The sequence below is a fragment of the Cryptomeria japonica genome, chromosome 7 (genome assembly GCF_030272615.1).
Source record: "Cryptomeria japonica chromosome 7, Sugi_1.0, whole genome shotgun sequence".
NCBI lineage: Eukaryota > Viridiplantae > Streptophyta > Pinopsida > Cupressales > Cupressaceae > Cryptomeria > Cryptomeria japonica.
The window spans coordinates 395368741-395388424 of NC_081411.1; the positions used below are offsets into that span (position 1 = coordinate 395368741).

The window sequence follows — 19684 nt, forward strand, 5'->3', positions numbered from 1 at the left end:
CATGAATGCACCAAAGTATTGCACTATGCACAAGCTGGAGGAAGTGTGTCGATGTTCATTGGGGCTAGTAGAGTGTGTGTTGGGTAACACATAGCATGTCCCAACTCCTAGAGTAATGTGTGGGCTTTACGACCTAGCCGACTACACATTTGATTGAGGAACTTGTTTGTGGCCGACTTGCAGATAGTATTAAATATGATCTAGGCCGACATAAGATGGTAATTATTATTGTAATGCATGTATAATGCTGATCAAATTCATTCCAATGTGTGAGTAGTTGTTGTGAATAGAACTAATAACTGTGGCAAAAAGTTGTGCAAGTTGTCTACTCAATTCAAGTGTGCAAACTCAATTGAAGATCTCATGCACATTGTGAGAGTGTTCTGAAGTTGATCAAATCAGGGAGATGCTAAAGGTTCAGCCATGAAAGTCCGCATAACATATCTTTCATATATTATTATTGTATTTGAGGTTCATGCCTCATCATCTAAGTCGGTGCTCAGTTATTGGATTAGGGGATAGATGTCTCCTAGAGGTTGGTGCCTGCAAATGTATATGGCGATTGGTGTCTCCATTTAAGGGTGAAAACCCTGTATGTTGGTGCTGTGAAAATCAATGATTCACTGGTAAAATACAGTGTCTATTAACTGGGAAAAGATTACAATATATAGGAATTACAAAGCACTGTAGCTATTAAAGAAATCAACTATGTAATGTCCCCACTTTGAAATAGAATTTAATAATAAATAATAATCATAACATTTAATTAGTTAATTAAATTAAATATAAAAAAATTTAATTAATTAAAATTTAATTAAGTTAATGAATGGTCAAAAGACATGGAAGCAAAAGTTGTGACTCCCTCGACAATGAGATATAAAAGGGAGAAGAGAACCTCATTTGAGAGGGGGATAATTGGGAAATGAGAAGTAAACATCTGATTTAAATAAGAAGTGCAGACCTGATTATGAAAGGTTATGTCCCTTTCAAAGGGTAGAAATAATGAAGAGTTGCACTCTTTCAAAAAAATGCTAATGGTGAAAGGGTGTGTCTCTTGCCAAAGGGCATGCATGATGAAGAGGTGTGACCCTTCCCTCACATTGAGAGATATAAAGGAAACGAATCAAAGCATCCAGAAACATCACCATGGATTGGATCAGATCAGAACTGTTATTAAGTTACAGGCAGTAGCACCTTGGTTCTTGGTGTCATACTTAATTTCATATATATATAATACATAGAGGAAATTATAAAGTCTGCCAACAAGGAATATACATAGAAACTGCCAGGAAGGAAAAGAGAGGAAGGATTGACAGAGGAGCTGCTCCATCAGACCGCACCCAGCAAAGGTATGGATTCTGTATTACCCTAATCTTACTTGGAAATATATACACAATGACGCAGTCACTACAATCCGATAATGCAAATGATCATCCACAGTAAATATGGTCTAATCATGCAATCAATCATCTGATAAATGATCTGTAAATATAATTTAATACTGAAGACAGTTAACGAACATAATCAAATATAATGTCACAAGTGAGGAATACGAATGTGATGAAGATGAACTTTAAAATGCCGTTAACATAAAAATGTGATAATATAATGGAATGAATTTAGTTTACCATAAATCTGATAATAAGTGTAATCTAAAGACTATCACAGAATCTGATATAATACAAAAGTCTAAGCCATCATTGATAAGTAAGGCTGTGATAAATGTGATGATACTAACAGTAAACTGATGTTACTCTACAATGGAACTTATAATCTATATGAGATTGTTTAATTAATTAATCGAATCAACTGCATATTACTGCTTAATATGGGACCATCTCTTAGGTATGCCACTCCATGATGGATGCCTAATCCCTGCCACATGGAGCCAAGGAGGATGAAGCATCTGCTCTTGGGCTTAAGAGAGGAGGTGGTTGGAGGACGGTGATAGAACACCTCACTGGGTATGCCACTCCATGATGGATGCTTAACACCTGCCATATGGAGCCAAGAGGGATATAGTATCTGCTCTTGGGCCTAGTATGGAGGATTTATTGGACACCCTACCCGACCAGCCTACCCTAGTGTACTAAGAAATTGGATAAAAAAGATTAGCAACTAACTTACAATCTGATTTTATTTAACAAGCATAACAAATCTGATTTCATCTAAGAAATATAATAATCTGATTCTATCTAACAAATATAATACTAATGGTAATTAATACAACAAAATTGATATCATTCAGTATAATTCGTTGGCATATGTTTTCAGTTTATAAGTATTACTTAATATCTGTTCTCTAATTTTGTGTTGCAACAAAACAGTATACAAAGGTACTCCCCTAAAACTTAATTACCTATTTAAGATTTGAGCAAAATTAGGTTAATTTAAATTATAACTAATTAGGGGACATTACAAACTACTTCTAACTACCTGCTACCGTAGACATTTAAGATGTCTAATAACTAATTACATTATTGACCATTAACAGAATAAAGAAATATTATTCTAACACCCTCCCTTAATGGTCAATCTATCAAAAACACCAAGTTGCCCCTTGAATTTTACAAACTTATCCGAGCTCAAAGACTTGGTGAGAATATCTGCAGTCTGATCCGTTGTCGGAACATACTACAACTGAACTGATCCATCTTCTACCAGCTTACGGATGTAATGACAATGAAGCTCAACATGCTTGGTACGTTCATGGAAGACTGGATTTTTGGCCAGTTTGAGCACCCCTTGATTATCAATATACAAGGGAGAAGGACGTGCTTGCGACATCTGCATGTCAGAGAGCATCCTCCTGAGCCAAACTATCTCACATGCGGCCTTGACTGTTCCTCGGTATTCGGCTTCGGTCGAGGAAAGAGCCACGGCCTGTTGCTTCTTGCTGCTCCAAGTGACAGCACCTGTACCCAAACTGAATAGTACCCAGAAGTGGATTTTCCGTCATCCACTGATCCTGCCCAATCTGAGTCAGTATAACCAATCAGCTTTGGATAGTTGCACCTGCTATACAAAATGCCATAGTCTGAAATGCCTTTCAGATATTGCAGCACTCGCTTCGCTGCAATCCAATGATCAGCTTTTGGGGCCGTCACTAAACGAGAGATGTAACTGACAGCAAAACTTACGTCAAGTCTAGTGGCAGTGAGGTAGATGAGGCTGCCTACTAGTTGCCTAAATTTGGTTTCATCTACTGCAGGTGAATCAGACTTGGCTGATAACTTCAGCCCTTTCTCCATAGGCGTGGAAATAGGTTTATAATCCTGCATTCGAAACTTGTCAAACAAACTGCGGCCATACTTGGACTGTGAAATAAAGATACTGTCATCAGTCTGCCACACTTCGACACCTAAGCAATGATGGAGAAGCCCCAAATCTGTCATGTCAAAAGCTTGGCACAAGTCTTGTTTGATGGCTGTAATCAAATGTGTCAAATTGCCAGTAATGATCAAGTCATCCACGTAGACAACGAGAAAAAGGATATCATCACTGAAGAGTTTGACATACAGATTAGTGTCAGAGGGGTTGCGTTGAAAACCATGTTCAACCAAATATTGATCAATCTTGAAGTACCAAGCCCAAGGGCTTGCTTCAGGCCATAGAAGGCTTTTACCAATCTGCAAACCTGATGTTCCTTACCAGGAACCTTGAAGGTTGAGTCATATAAACTTCTTCTTGCAATTCACCATTGAGGAATGCACTCTTAACATCCATCTGGTGAAGTTTCCATCCAAACTGAGCTGCAATGGCGAGAAGATGAATTGTGCTCATCTTTGCAGTAGGAGCAAAAGTCTCCTCGTAGTCAATGCCCTCCCACTGTGTGAATCCCCGAGCAACCAATTTGGCCTTGTACTTATCCAAAGTACCATCTGCATGATACTTGACTTTATAAACCCATTTACAGCTGATAAATTTCTTCCAAGGAGGCAAATCAGAAAGAACCCAAGTGGTATTCTTTTAAAAGACTATGGTATTCTGTCTCCATAGCCTTTTCCCACTCAGGAATGCCTTTAGCCTCAAAATGTGTCTGGGGCTCATGGATGTTGTGGATGTTGGCCATAAGTGCAAAGTTGACTGCATTTTGTTGCTATCTCTTTCGGCAAAATGATCTATCCTCAAGAAGCTCATCATCACGAAGATCTCCTATTCTCTTGGCCCACCATTTAGGCCTGAGGGTAGAAGTACCAACATCTAGCATTGGAGGAACGACATCCCCTGGAGTTTCCGGAACAAAGTCATCTGGATGCGAATCCTGTGAAAAAACAGGTGGTGCTAGATCGATAGATTCCTCATCTTCAGAGTCAGAATGCTCTAAAGCCCTCCCATCATGGGAACCAAGAGGAAGACGAACACCAACATCAGAAGTCTTCATAGATAGAGTCGCAGGACTAGGAGTAGTAGAAGGCATAAATGGACCAGTAGTCTCATCAACCACAACATCACGACTGAAAATGAGACGATCTGTCTCCACATCAATCAACCTATAAGCCTTGTGGTTGTCACTGCAACCAATAAACACAAGTGTTTGGCTCTTTGAATCCAACTTAACATGCTTGGCCTCTGGAATCCATACATGAGCGGTAGAACCGAAGACTTTCAAATGGCCCACTTTAGGCTTGCGTCCTGACCAGGCTTCTTCAGTGTCATCTTCTTAACGGCATGTGTAGGTGATCAATTCAGGATGTAGACTGCAATGTAAATTGCTTCAGCCCAGTATTTCTTAGGAACATCTACACTCTATCATAGAACGAGCCATTTCAGTAATGGTGTGACTCCTACGTTCAACGACACCATTTTGCTGAGGGGTGTATGGTGTGGTGAGTTGGCGCTTTATGCCATGTGTAGCACAAAATGTAGAGAAGTCAGTGGAACAAAACTCCCCCCCATTATCTGACCATAGAGTGACAATCTGAGAATCGGATTCTTTCTCAACTAAGGCCTTAAACTACTAAAATAAACTGAACACATCTGATTTATTTTTCAGAAAATACACCCACATTTTACGACTGAAATCGTCAACAAATAACAAGAAGTACCTGCAACCAATATTAGGAGGTGTATTCATTGGTCCACATACATCAACGTGAACCAACTGAAGTACTTTGGAGGCTCGCCAAGGATCACCATCGGAGAATGGTGTCCATGTTGCTTCCCAGCTTGACAAGCTCCACATACTCCATGATTTTGACGTTGGATCTCAGGAAGACCAGCAACCAAACCCTCCCGAGATAACTGAGAGAGATAGTGCACGTTTAAGGGCCCATAATGTTGATGCCAAACTGTTTTGATGGATGTACTCCTAGCAGTTAGAGCGTGCTCCTGAGAATCACCGGAATCAGCAAGTCTATACAAACCATGATCCTCAAGTCCCATAGCGATTGTAGTACGAGTCTCCCTATCAACAATGATGCAGGTGGACGAATTGAAGACAACATCTAATTGAGGAGAATGCCTCATGATCTGACTAACGGAGATAAGATTGTGTTACATGCCTGGAACATAGTAGACATCAAGAAAAATTAAATTTCTACCTCCTGAGTGAATCTGGACAATGCCCTTACCAACAATTGTGTACTCTTCTCCTCCTCCGAAGATTACTGAATCCAAGAATGGTTCAAATTTCGTGAACCAATCCCGACAATGAGTAAAATGCCGCGAAACCCCTGAATCAATATACCAAGCAAAAGAGTGTACTAGTTCTACTGTTCTCTTGGCCATAAAAGCATAGAATGCAGATTCTTTCTACTCAAAGTGCTCTGCAACATTTGACTTTTGTTGAGACCCTCCCTGCTTCTTTTGTTCAAAAGCCAATCGAATTCGACACTCGGCCTTTATGTGACTAAACTTATGACAATAATTGCATTGAACGTTCTTCTTCTTCTTCTTATCCTGAGAAGAACCAGAGCCTTTCGGCTGAGAAGATTGAGCCTTCCCTTTGTTCTTAGCAAAAGATTTGGCAGAGAACGCTTGCTCGGTGGAGGTGGAACTGGTACTACTTCCAAACTGTTGTCGCCACCGATCTTGCTATAAAAGCTTGTTACAAAGATTGGGAAACTTCAAATCAGCGTCAATGGAAGTGATATCGAGCGTTTCGATGAAATGCTCATAAGATTTGGGCAAACTCTTTAGAGTGATGACAACCATGTCCTCTTCCTCCATTGTGCAACCAATCACCTCAAGTTGATCACGAATGTCCTTGATCTTTGTCAAGTAATCCTGCAGAGGTGTCCTCTCATCCATCATAATCGAAAAGACCCTGTTCTTTAGAAAGAATGCTATGCTCTTATTAGAGATTTCATAGAGACTCTTCAACCGATCCCATATCTCCTTTGCAGTTTTTTCCGGACGGTACCTGAGGTAGCTACTCATCGGTGACGGAGAGTTTGATGAGCATGACTGCTTCCTAATTGCGCTCATCCCATTTGTCCTGATCTTTTCCGGCAATAGTTGGATGTTGAGACGTGCCCAGAACAATTGCATCAAGACATCGGTACTCAAAAATTGTCAACATGTGCTACTTCCAAGTGTTGTAGTTGTGGTCGTTGAATTTTTGGCTACTTTCGAGCATAATGTTTGTCGGAGATACCATCACGTACCTCGAGGTCGAACTGGTGAAGGCACGAATTCCAATGCACAAAAACCAGTAGATGAAAACAGGGGGTTTTTAAAAAAATTCTACAAGTTGGATTCTAAGGCAGAAACTGAAACCCTGGCACGGTTTTCGAGGCAAAAAAATTTCAAATGACCCAAAAAAACTGACAAGTACCCAAAAAAGCTTACAAAAAACCCAGGTGACAGATTTTTGAAAAAAAATTCAAAAAAACTAGCCGCAGAAAAAGACTGAGGATTCGAAAAACCCTAGATGGCTGTACAAAAATTTTGAAGTTTGGCAAACCCTTGGCGTAGCCACAGAAATCCTAGCCGAAGGCGTAACAGAAAACCACGGGTTTGCAAAAATAAACCGCGAATTGCGCAAAGAATACAGAAAACGCGAACAAGGAATCATGCCCGAATAGAAAAACGGCCCACAGTTTGCATAGGGAAGAACAAACAACAAACACGCAGAGGGCAAACACACGTCGCGTAGGAATACAAAATATAGTCGTCGCCACAAAATAAAAACCTTAGATCACGCAAAAGAAAAATCGCGATATTTGCAAAGAGGTAGTCGCGATTTATGTCGGAAAGAGGCACATATCGTGTTAAAAACGTGAGTGGAGACTGTTGGTGTCTATTTTATCATCTACCAAACATTAGGATAGGATACCCGAAGGTATTCTATCCTCTCCTGAAAAATCACTATTGATTCCAAGGTCTATATGTGCGAACAAGCGACTTTCGTGGAATAGCTTCTTGGGTAGTGTATGCTGAAATTTCAAGGGGGACTTACGTTTGACAAGTATCTTGAACTGCTGGACTTAAATGGATTTAGCAATTTTAGGCTCTTCTTTTTTGGGGGGAATTTTCTGGGATTTAGACTTTCAAAAGAAAGGGAAAAAGAGATAGGGTTCAGGAAGGCTAATCTAATCCTACGAATTCAGGAAATGGTATCAACTGGGTGCTCTCGAGGAACCAAACCTTGCTTCGCCACACTAGGGACAACTACACAAGGCCGGTGCAATCTTCAATGGGTTGTGCTTATGATCGAGATGTTGGGATGCACAGGGGATGGGCTCAGACTAACTTTGCACAGTGAGATGGAAATCATCCATACACCAAAAGTATGAGCGGAGATACACCATCAATTGACACTTATCAAATCCTTCATTTGAATTAACAACAATGAAAGCAAATCTAAGTTAATTTTAACTAAGTGTTGAGGCAATTGAAACCATGCAAATCATTCAAATAATAGAGATTACAAAGCAGCGCACATGCAATATATTATCTGGAAATGACCTTAAGCAACAATACATCAAAAACCTCACACCCTCCAAATGAGAGGAGGTAGCCTTATATAGTTCTCAAAAATAAATGAACGGCCGAGATCAAACAGTGATCAAGGGCCCAGATTGAAGGCTATAAACCCTAATTAGGGTTTCCCAAAACTAACTACCCTCAACCAATTACATTTGGGACACTTGTCCTTCTTGCTAAATATGAACCATCAATGAAAATAGAAGGTTGTTGCATTGTGAAGTGTGCCCTTCTAGAAGCTTCTAGATAAGTCAGGTTCATCGAACCTGGACATGCTGACTTGGAGCGATCTGATTGGTTGGAAAATGACGAGGCGCCACCTTAACGTGTTGGATGTCTTTCTTGAATTCTCCAATTTGTGTCAAGAAATCGTCTAAGTATGGAAATTTGATTCCTTCTTGTCGCCATTTTATTCTGCTTGGGAGCATGTATTTTTTAATTCCTTCAGGAGATGAAATTCTTCAAGAAGTTGGAAGTTTATCTAACTTTTCCATATTTTCACCAAGTCTGAGAACTTTTCATTCTTGATGCCTTGAGATTCTTTCAAGTGCCTCGAATTTGGAGAAGAAATCTCTTTGCGAAGTATTTCTCATACTTAGCCAAATTTTGTCCCTCTCTATGCTCGGACGAACCTTGCTCGTGGTCCCATTTTCAATTTTGAAATTGGCTCGAAACTCCATTTGTGTTTTCTGTGATGATCCTGCCTTCAGTTGCCAATTTATGTTGCGTGGGAGGAGGGTTAAAAAGCTCTGGGTAACCCCTTGCAAATATGAAATGATGCGATCAAGCTATTCATGCATTCGCTGTGATCATGTCCTTCTTCTCGATACCCCGACATGCCTTCAACATTTCCCATACTCAGCCAAATTTTGGCTATCTTCACGCTCGGATGAACCTTGCCTGTGAACTCCAACTGCGATCTCTATGATGATCCCGCTTCTATTTCCTCTTGCGACCTGTAAAACCAAAGGAAAATAAGTTAGAAAGCTATCTTGGATTAAAGAAAATCAAGGCTGCGAATGGCTAAGTGTATGGAAAATTTCACTTCATTTTCATACTTAGCCATAAAAACTGAAATTTCATCCTCAAAACCCTTCAGTCTTCAAGGGTGGTTGTGATCGTGAATCAACACCAAGTGTTATAACTCCGAAAATTTCTTAGACTTAGCCAAAAAAAAAAAATGATTTTCATTATCTAGAAATTCGAATAAGTTTACTAAAAATCATTTCTTAAACTCTGAAAAATACTTAGAAAATTCATAAATTTGTGTCATGAATTCCGTTTCACCTTCGAATGGATGGAAGTAAGGCTGGATTTTCTCAAGAACACTCAGGAAATTCAAGAATGATTCAATAACTCTTCCTTATGCTGGTTGTCTTTCTCAAAAAAAAAATCTATGAAACTTTTGTCAAAAAAGTTTATCCAACCTCCAACACTGTTCAAAACTTTCTCCAAATGATCTTCAAACCGAAAATACTTTACTAAGCTCTCATTAGTAACTCGAACTTCTTGGTGTAGAAATGAAGTTTACAACTAAGTATTTGTAAATAAAGTTAAATCCTCAATCAGAAACCCTTAAAATCTTCCAACTCATGTTTCCAATTTTAACTTCATTCTTTAGGAAAGTGTTGTCATGTTTCCAAATTCGAAGAAAATATATTCCAAAAGTTTCCAATTTGGCTATAAGTTCGAAATATTTATTAATCTTCCAATATTCTCCTTTTGAAAACTTTCTATTTTGGATTTAAGTTCGAAATCTTGAAGGATTTTCATGACATCATTTTGTATTTTCGTTGATTCTGTTTGACTTTTATGTGTAGGTGGACTTTTTGGAAGTTTATCTTCATCTTCTTCAAGTTTTGGCGGACTTTGCTTACCTCTCCAAAGTATGGCGAAGTTTAGAGGGCCTTCCCCTATCATACTTAGCATCTACTTCCTTGGGCGGAGTTTTGAAGGGTCCCTTCAACATGGAGGGCAGACTTTGAGCAAAGCTCAATCAAGGCGAATTTTTAGCTAAGGCATAGGGCAGACTTTGGAACACACCCCCTAGGCGGACTTCTAAGACATCTCCAACATGGGCGGACTTCTAGACCTTTGCATCATTTTGCTAGGGTAGGGCGGAGTTTTGATGGGTCTCCAACATAGGGCAGACTTTGGACTTCACCCCTTGGGCACCCCACACACATGGCAGACTTTAGAGTGTTGGCCATCATGGCCTCTTCCAAAACATGGCGGACTTTGAAGGGTTGGCCACCAACATGGAAGGATAGGGCGGAGTTTCAAGGCCATTCACTCAGCAGCACCTTGGGCGGAGTTTTGGATGACCAGCACCATGGGCAGAGTTTTTGTGAGTCCCCTTAGGCATGGCGGACTTCGGTGGCACCTCCTACATGGCTCTCTAACCTTTGGCGGACTTTAGACTTGGCTCCATCAAGGCGAAGTTTTGGCTAGGGCATGGGGCGGACTTTAAACATTGCTCCTTCATGGCCTCCATCAAGGTGTAGATTTGACTAAGGCATGGGGCGGATTTTGAAGTTAGCTCCCACATGACCTCTCTTCTTGGGCGGACTTTGGTGAGTGTTCCTTCATGGCCTCCATCAAAGTGTAAATTTAACTAAGGCATGGGGCGGACTTTGAAGGTCCCTCCTCATGACTCTCCTAAGGCATGGCGGACTTTGAAGTTAGCTCCCACATGACCTCTCTTCTTGGGCAGACTTTGGAGAGTGCTCCCACATGCTTGGGCGGACTTTGAGGCGCTCTCTACCTTGGGCGGACTTTGAGGCGCTTTCCACCTTGGGCGGACTTTTATGGTGTCTCATCTTGGGCAGACTTTGGCGGTGTCCCCAACTTGGGCAGACTTCTATCATCTCTCCCACCTTGGGCGGACTTTGGAGACACCTCCTCATGGCTCTCTAACCTATGGCGGAGTTTTAGACTTGGCTTCTCATCACTTGGCATGCTTGGGTGGACTTTAGGCTACACTCCCACCTTGAGCAGACTTTGGAGACACCTCCTAGGGCGGACTTTAGGCATCCCTCCTCTTGGGTGGACTTCAAGCGTCTCTCCCATCTTGGTGGAGTTTTGGTCTACCTCCCAACATGGCGGACTTTTAGACATCTCCAACATGGGCGGACTTCTAGACATTTGCTCTTCAAGGCGGACTTTTGGAGGCTCTCAAGAGGGCGGACTATATATGAAATATAAAATTTAAGTATAAGTGGCAAGATGTTTGAGAGTGGTTTCGGGCCTCTAGGACTAATAATGCAAAATCTAGTTTTTGGAGGATTCTCCAATTTTCCAGACTTAGTCAAATTTCACGATCAGGATGACATTCCAGACTTAGCCAAATTTCAGGACATTTGAGGATCAGGATGATTTTTCGAGCTGATTATCCTTTGAAGGTGCCATGACCCCCTAAAATATAGGAACTTAGCTTTTTGGGTCAAAACTTGAAAATTTTGGATCGCGGTCAAAGCAGGTCAGTGGTACAAGCGTAAACCCTAGGTTTGCATCCCGAAAAAGCAAAAAGCCTAAAATCTAGGGATTTAGCTTTTTTAGGTCAAAATTTGGAATTTTCGAGTTTCGGTCGAAGCTGGTCAGTGGTACAAGTGTAAACCCTAGGTTTGCATCCCGAAAAAGCAAAAAGCCTAAAATCTAGGGATTTAGCTTTTTTAGGTCAAAACTTGGAATTTTCGAGTTCCGATCGAAGCTGGTCAGTGGTACAAGTGTAAACCCTAGGTTTGCATCCCGAAAAAAGCAAAAAGCAGACATCCCTAAAAAATAGGAAAAACTTTCTAAAAATAGCCATACCGGGGATCAGGTTGAAAATGCCAAAAACGAAACTTCCTAAAAAGTAGAAAAAAGCAAAAAAGCAAACTTTCTAAAAATAGAAAGTTGTCCAAATTCGTCCAAATCAATTGCGATCTTCATCCTTTGGCCTCTCTAAGCACTCTAGTGGTGTTCACATTTCGGAATCACATAACTTGCAAAAACTAACTTTCAATCGTCAGACCTGAAATGCTCTGAACTGGACAAGGCTTGGTGAAACTGCAGCAAAAGGTCATAGGACACTAACAAAAACCCTAGAAAGCAGGAAAAGAGAGGGTCCCCATTTGCAATGGGGCGATGTGTGAAAAAGGTCACAACAGAGACACCAAAAACATGAACAAGAGATTGCGATTTTTACAGACCGCGATCCAAAACGAGCACGGATGTCGCGTGGGAAGGGATGGCACCACAAATAGACACTTGAGCCACAACCACACACACAGGCACAGGGAAATTAACAGAAAACCCTAGGCGGGTTTTAGAAAAGTAAAACAAATATTCTCTTCGAAAAATTTTCACTAAAATATATTTTAGGATTATAAAAAATCTCAAAAAATATTTAGCCTGAGCTCTGATACCATGTGAAAATCAGAGATTCACTGGTAAAATACAATGTCTATTAGCTGAGAAAAGATTAAAATATATAGGAATTACAAAGCACTATAGCTATTAATGGAATCAACTACTTCTAACTACCTGCTACTGTAGACATTTAAGATGCCTAACAACTAATTACATTATTGACCATTAACAGAATAAAGAAATATTATTCTAACAGGTGCCTACTGAATATTGTAAGTTCTTTAATATCTTTTGTGAGGTTGGATTTGGGCAGTAGATCCAAGCATCTATTCTCACCATGGTTTTTCCCTTCCAGCTTTCCACAAAAATCTGGTGTTCTTTTGTGTTGATGTGTGCTTATTTCTTGCTTCCCAATTTCTGTGATGTTTGGAGTTATTAATGGTATTTAATGTTAAATTAATTTGAAATTAGTATATACTAATTCACACACCTCCCCCCTCCCCTCAATATATCTGTGTTTAAAAAAAATAGCTATGCTATGGGTTTACTTAAGGTGTTCTAGGAGAGATGAGGCTATATTTAATGGAAGGTCCTAAATTCAAGGCAGCCATCAGACAGGATTTCATCTCTAAAATGGTTTTGGCAGTGTTGTATGACTTAAGACTCTGGCTACCAGATCATTTTGATGTTATGGTGCAAGTGAAAGCTGCAACAAGTAGCGGAGGTTTGGAGACAAAAGATACAAAGTTGCTGGAGGGGATAAAGTCTATGAATCCACCGGTCTCTGGGGGAAGACAAGGTGATCCCCGATGATGTGAAGTGATAATTTTGCCTGCTTAAATCATATTGTGCAGATATGGAAAAAGTCCTGATTGGTTTGTATGTTTCCTACAATCAAGGACACCTTGAAGTTTCTAGCAACTTCACTACTACTATTTTCTATAGCAGCTCTATTCATGGAACACATAATTGCAGGGAGTTGTGCAGAGGTGTTCACTCCCCTTCATTGGCCAGAGATTTCCAGGAACAGCTGGCTGCAGATGAAGTCTGAGAGTGGAAATCTGAATCGAAGAGGTCGTGTCTTTGGACGAAGCTGGCAATGTACAAAGAGAGCATTGGGGAGTGTGTTGAATAAATAGCAGTGGGTTGGTGATTTGTTATCCACAAAGGTTGCTATGGAGCCTTGTCTTCTGAGACAGTTTAGGGCTCATATGTTGTATGGTAGGTGACAAGGTTTTGGATGCTTTGGATCTCGTGGCATGTATACTTCATGGCTGCTGTATGGTAGTTGCTCAATATTGTAATTACTAATTAGTGTTTATAGTGTCTGTCTTCCAACCATTAAAGATGCATTCTGTATACTATGTATGTAATCATTTATTTTCAAGGTTGGAGGCCCCAGTAGAGCTCCAAAGTCCAACTATTAAATGTTGAAAAAAGACAAATCATGCTTATGCGTATGCATTTTATAAGATTAGCCTAAAATAAATTTGAGGAAAGTCTTCTTTGTCCACCTATATATTGATGATAAACCCTAGTCGCTAATAAACTCAGTTTTCACTTCCATACCCCACATTCTTGATGATCATATTTAAACATAATATAGCTCTTCCTTTGTAAATGGAACCCCAGAAACAATTTCCACTTGGTTGAGAACCCATTTCAAAGATGCCAAAAAAATTGCCCATTTCAGATGCTTCGAAAAAAGTGAGAGAGAAGCAAGAAACTTCCAGGCACGTACCAAAGCATTTTCCACTTATGAAACTCAGCTTTCTGGAAGCTTCAACAAGATTAAAAAGTTTGGAGAGGATTCTGAAAGTTTCTGGTATTGCTTCCAAGTATCTTGGGGAAGCCCCTATCATTATGAATCATGATAGTGTTTCTTGCTAGCTACCTGTTTCCTGTTGATTTTACCAGGTTTACCACAAAGTTTCAGTTGTTTCCTAATTTAACCATTCTTGCTTCTAAGACTTGCATTTCAATTTTTTAAAGTACCTCTTTCTATTTATAGTGCTAGTTGCATCATTACTATGACAAGGTTATCATGTCATATAGTACCATTACAAACTGTGCGTGGTGCTGGATTTGATTAACATGAATTACTTTTTAGCTTTTAAATATGCATATCCTTCTCCCATGATTTATACCTAGTCTGCAGAAAATGCATCTAACACATTCCTAGATGATGTTGTTTTGAGGTTTTTCATCTCAATCGTCTGCATTTCTTGAGAACTATGTTGCAAGTGACACAATGGAGAGATGGGAAGCAGTGGGGGTTGGCGGGGATGAAACACAATTGGAATGCAAATTGCTAATTTACATTTCCTGTTGTTTATAGCTATTTCCAGTATTATGTGGTTGTTTCAGGCCTTAGAAAATTGCTTATATATAATATATTGTAGGCAACATATATGTATAGATGTACATCTACTATATATATATATATATATATATATATAAAGGAGAACAGATTAGATACCTATTCTCCCAAATACCCTTAGAAAGGATAAAGTGTTAAATAAACCCTAAATTGATGAAGGTGTGAAGAATAGAACCTTAAGATGGTCAGGCACAACATACAAATCATCCTCTGGGGGTTTGACCTCCTCCTCGGCATTTTTGCCAGCAATTTGCTTACCCCGTTTCTTTGCAAGCTCCTGCTCCACATACTTAAGCCTGTGAAAATCACCAGCTTAATTTATTTGCTAATAATTAAGCAATAAATTCAAACTAGGGTTAAATAGAAATACATACATATTAGGGTCCTCCACTGTGACAGCAGTTTCCTGAGCAAAGGTATCTTGAAGAACAAGCTCCTCCTTTTCCCCTTCACCCTCAGTCTTATTGTTATTATTAGCATTCTCGCCCATCTTTGAAATCACAGCTTCAATGAATTCACCAGCAACAAGGCCAGATTTTCTCTCCCGCTGCTTCTGCAACAGCTTCATCTCCTCCAAGGCCAATCTACAGAACATTCAAAAGAACATTACATTGAAAATTACCAAATGGAATGATCTTGAAGTGATAAAAACATCCAAGCTTTCATGGCACAGCTTCAATACAATAAAGTGTTGAAAATTATGTAAAATATCAAATCCAACTCGCTGGATGCAGGCATACTCCCATCAATAGGGCCCATTACAATCTGTGGGTCAATTTGACTGAAGAGGTAGGACTCCATCATTTTTCGAATGTAATGTGTTTGAAATGCTAGAAAATATTCAGGCTTTCATTGCCCATAAAAAGTTGGAAATTGTGTAAAATATCAAACCCACCTTGCTGGCTGTGAGTGAGCATACTTCCCATCAATAAAGCCCAGTGCAATCTGTGGGTTTATTTGACTGAAGAAGTACACCTCCATCTTTTGTCAAATTGAAAAAGCTCGAAATGATAAAAGCATTCAGGATTCCACAATGGCGCTCCAACACCATAGTGTTGGAAATTGTGTAAAATATCAAATCCAACTTGGGATGAAGGCTCCCAACAATAAGCCCCAGTGCAATCTGTGGTGAATTTGACTGAAGTGGTACCCCTCAATCTTTAGTCAAATGGAATGAGCCTGAAATGATAAAAAATCTGGGTTTTCATTGCAAGCTGCAACACCATAAAGTGTTGGAAATTGCGTAAAATATCAAAGCCAGTTTAAAAGACCCGCTGCACTCTGTGGGTGAATGTGACTGAAGAGGTACCCCTCCATCTTTTCTCAAATGGAATGAGTTTGAAGTTATAGAAACATCCAGGTCCAACACGATAAAGTGTGGATATTGTGTAAAATATCAAATTCAACTCGGTGGATGCAGCCTACTCCCATCGACAAAGCCCGGTGCAAGTTGTGAGTGAATTTGACTGAGGAGTTACCACTGAATCATGGCAACTAATCCCAAGTTCTTTTTTACGTTTTTTCAAGGAAATTAAATTCTTCATAGGATATATTTCTTTAAATTCCTCCTATTTGGAATTTCGATTTTTGTTTCTGTTCATTTTGGTTCTCTTTAACAAACAAGGGTTTACAGTTGGGTGCTTCTGTACCCTAATTCCTTGATGACCTTTGTCTTCCTTAGTGAATGGCCTTCTTACTGTCACTACTCTTGTGAATAATGGAAGTGCTCTTTCTAATAGAAAAATATACATTGAAAAATGAAAGTTAAAAATAAGGTTTATATTTCGTAACTTTACCTCCTGTGATCTTCATCTTCTTCATTGTCATCGTCGTCTTCTGAAATTGCCCGCTTCTTGCGAAAATGCTTGCGCTCCACCATTTCTGTTTTTGCGTTAGCAGAGAAGATTGGAGCTTCGTCAGCGGCTTCAGCGTTTAATTATACTCCCACCAATAAATTTAAGCAAACCCCAACAGGTTCTCTGCAAATGTTGAAATTAATGTTCTTGTCTAGTGTACTTTTTTCGGTTTTGGTTCGAGGGGAAGGCAAATTTTACTGATGCAATAATGCAGAGCTATGTTTTAGTGTAAAATTGAAGCTAATGTTTAGATCTCTGGGACTCTTCGTGGGAAAGAAAAAGATTATTTATTTTTTATTTATTATGTTAGAAAAAGTCTATCTTTGGCTTAGATCTTGTTAAAAATTCTATGAAATAGAATATATGGCAGTTTTTTCAAATTTTTATTTTTATCACGAAGTAGAAATGCTAAGATTTTATTTTTACATAATTTTAATATTAAATGTTAAGGTTTTATTTTAAAATTATTTTTAAATTGTTAGTTTTGTAATAGAATTATAGCAATTGAGTTGTATTGGGATGGGTGGCCTCCCGGGAAGGCCTAATGTTTCACTTCTATGAGCATCATCTAGATGCAATGAATGCTAAGTGGACCATTCATTCTCATGAGATATGGGTTCTTGCGAACTACTACTCATGAAACATGGGTCATTGAGTTTGACTCAAAAACTACACAGTTGAATCCTAATAGCAATATCATAATTTGACTTGTTGTGGAAAATATCTCTTACCTATCAATTGATGACCTAAAGGAAATCTATAATGAATGGTTCATAAGGCACAACATTTGTTGAACGTTTTGCAAATTGGGTTGTAAGCTAGAGGAAACTCTATGGTTAAACGGGCTTGTGTTGGACTAGGACTGAGATGGGTGACCTCTAGGGAAGGCCCAATGCTTTATCTCTATGAGCATCACCTAGATGCAATGAGTGCTAAGTGGACCATTCATTCTCATGAGAGATGGGTTCTTGTGAACAACTACTCATGAAACATGGGTCATTGAGTTCAACTTGAAAACTACACAGTTGAATCTTGATAGCAATATCATAATTTGAGTTGTTGTGACACCTAGTGTTGGAATTCCAAGTGGTGGCTCTTGGATTTCCATTGTCACTTCTAAGTTAATATGAGTTGAGTGAGTGGATTCTAAAGTTGAATATGTTGATTGGGGAGGAGGCCCCCCTTGTGATCTCCCTTGGACTCTAGCCAAGCTAAAGATTTGGAAGCTTGTCGATCATATATATATACACACAAACACAACATATATTTTTAAAAATAAAATAAGTTATAAAATAATTTTTCTCTTAAGTAAATAATAATAATATTTTTTAATGAAATGGGTTAGGATCCTCCAAAACAAATACCTAGATAATAGAGATCTTAACAAATTCCTATCCATTGTTTATCTCCTAAGGGGCTCAACCATATAGAATTTCATGGTAGAATGCAAGGGGCTAATATTTGAATGATATCACATGGGATACCAAGAATGGAAAGCAAGCCTTATTGTGGGATGATTCTTAGTGTGGTACTTAACACTAGTGGATGATCAAAACCTAGTGGAGATAAAAGAAGCAGTAAAAATTCTATGGGGCTACCATGTGAAAGGCTACCTACACTCCAAGAAGGAAAATAGAGTAATCAAATGGTATTGAAACCCAAGATGAAGTGAAATGGTGTGCCTCCAAATCAGGGTAGTACAATGTTCAATTGTGCTATGTGTAGCATCGTAAAATTGTGAAACTTGCAATTTCGACTGCATTTGGGTCTTCACGATGGCAGCGCAACGTTGAACCTAAATGGAGACCCCGAAACCTGTTTACGACATCAAAAACTGCATCTTTATGCACATTGGCCTGATCCTCCTTGCACCCTGCTATCTCGGGAGGTGGGACCATGGCGCCCAGCGCCCTGGTCCTTCAGGACCATGGCGCCCAACGCCCTGGTCCTTCAGGACCATGGCGCCCAACGCCCTGGTCCCTGGCCCTATTTTGGGCTCGGTCTCTTCTTGGGCATCGGGTCTTCAAGTTTGCAATTTGGAAAATAATGTTCCTAGGTCGGCCTAAGGTCGGAAAAATCAGTCTCCTAACCCTAATTGACAAGTATATAAACTACATTTCCCCTCCCAGAAGAGGAGGAAAAACATATGTGTGCAAGAGGAAGAAGCGATAGGCAAACATTAAAACATTCAAACATTCAAGCATTCCTTCAAGCAATTGAGCATTCTAGGTCTCCATTCAAGGCTAGGTGTTGCATTCAAGACAAGGATTCAACCATTGAAGAGGAGAATCACCTACAACATACAACATCATTACACCTTCGCATGTAAGAATACAAACATTCTTACAACAAGGTATCAGTACTTGATTACATTACAAACATTTACATTTACAACATTCTCATTTCTTGGTTAATTCCAAAACCGGGGTTTGACCTGAAGGAAAACCCCTAATCCCTAACCCCCCAATCGTCCTCTCTTTTCTGTGTGTAGGTTGTAGGTACGCAGTTGTAATTGAAGATCTGGAATCCTTGTGCAGAGACGAACAGATCCCCCTTCGTTTCACGGATTTTTCGGAGGACCGTGTGCACTCCGGGTGCCATCGTCCCATCAACTTTCGCTCAAACTTGCAGGACAACATCGTCTCGACATTTTATTGCTAATTTCAGGTTCGCAGCTTCATCCCGTGTCTCTATCTCCGTCTACAAGTGAATCTTTCCTACTTTTACATACACTCCTAGTTCAATCCTTCTATCTACATTCTTTACAAAAGAGGGTATCCTTGCTGTCTCAACCCTTGAAACTCATTTAGAATTCAATCTTGCATTGTGTGGGATTGGATCTTGTGAGTTTCAACCCCTCTTTTGAATGTAAAGTCTCTCCTAAGTGAAAACCGTCAATCCTAGTGACCTCCTTTCTCTCTCCTTGGAGTGGGGGAACACCTAGGGTTCGATTTTCCACTTTACACTATGATTGATTTCAATAACTTCATACATATCATCAGAATCATTGGAATCAACATTGCCAATGTCATGAACATTATCATCCATATCATCATCTAAATTATTCACGATAGGATCCTTCATGCGAAAAGGACAATTATCATGCTTAAACATTTTAATTCTCTTTGTCCTTTGGACTGGTCATAGTTTGGTCAAATGCGTTCAAATC

General features: G+C 39.6%; 1 protein-coding gene across 2 annotated transcripts in view; it reads right to left on the minus strand.

Annotated features, from left to right (window-relative positions):
• The window catches only part of LOC131033990 (protein COP1 SUPPRESSOR 2), a 32923-nt gene extending 16144 nt beyond the window's left edge, over positions 1-16779 (minus strand). Inside the window, exons 1-3 of one of the 2 annotated variants that reach the window (XM_057965313.2) lie at positions 16456-16779; positions 15034-15243; positions 14835-14955 (exon numbers count right to left, since the gene is read on the minus strand). In XM_057965313.2, coding sequence (XP_057821296.2) covers positions 14835-14955; positions 15034-15243; positions 16456-16538 — 414 coding nt within the window. In that variant the 5' untranslated portion in view covers positions 16539-16779. The remainder of the gene's footprint in view (positions 1-14834; positions 14956-15033; positions 15244-16455) is intronic. The other variant, XM_057965312.2, reaches the window with a different exon arrangement.
• Between the last annotated feature and the right edge of the window lie 2905 nt (positions 16780-19684).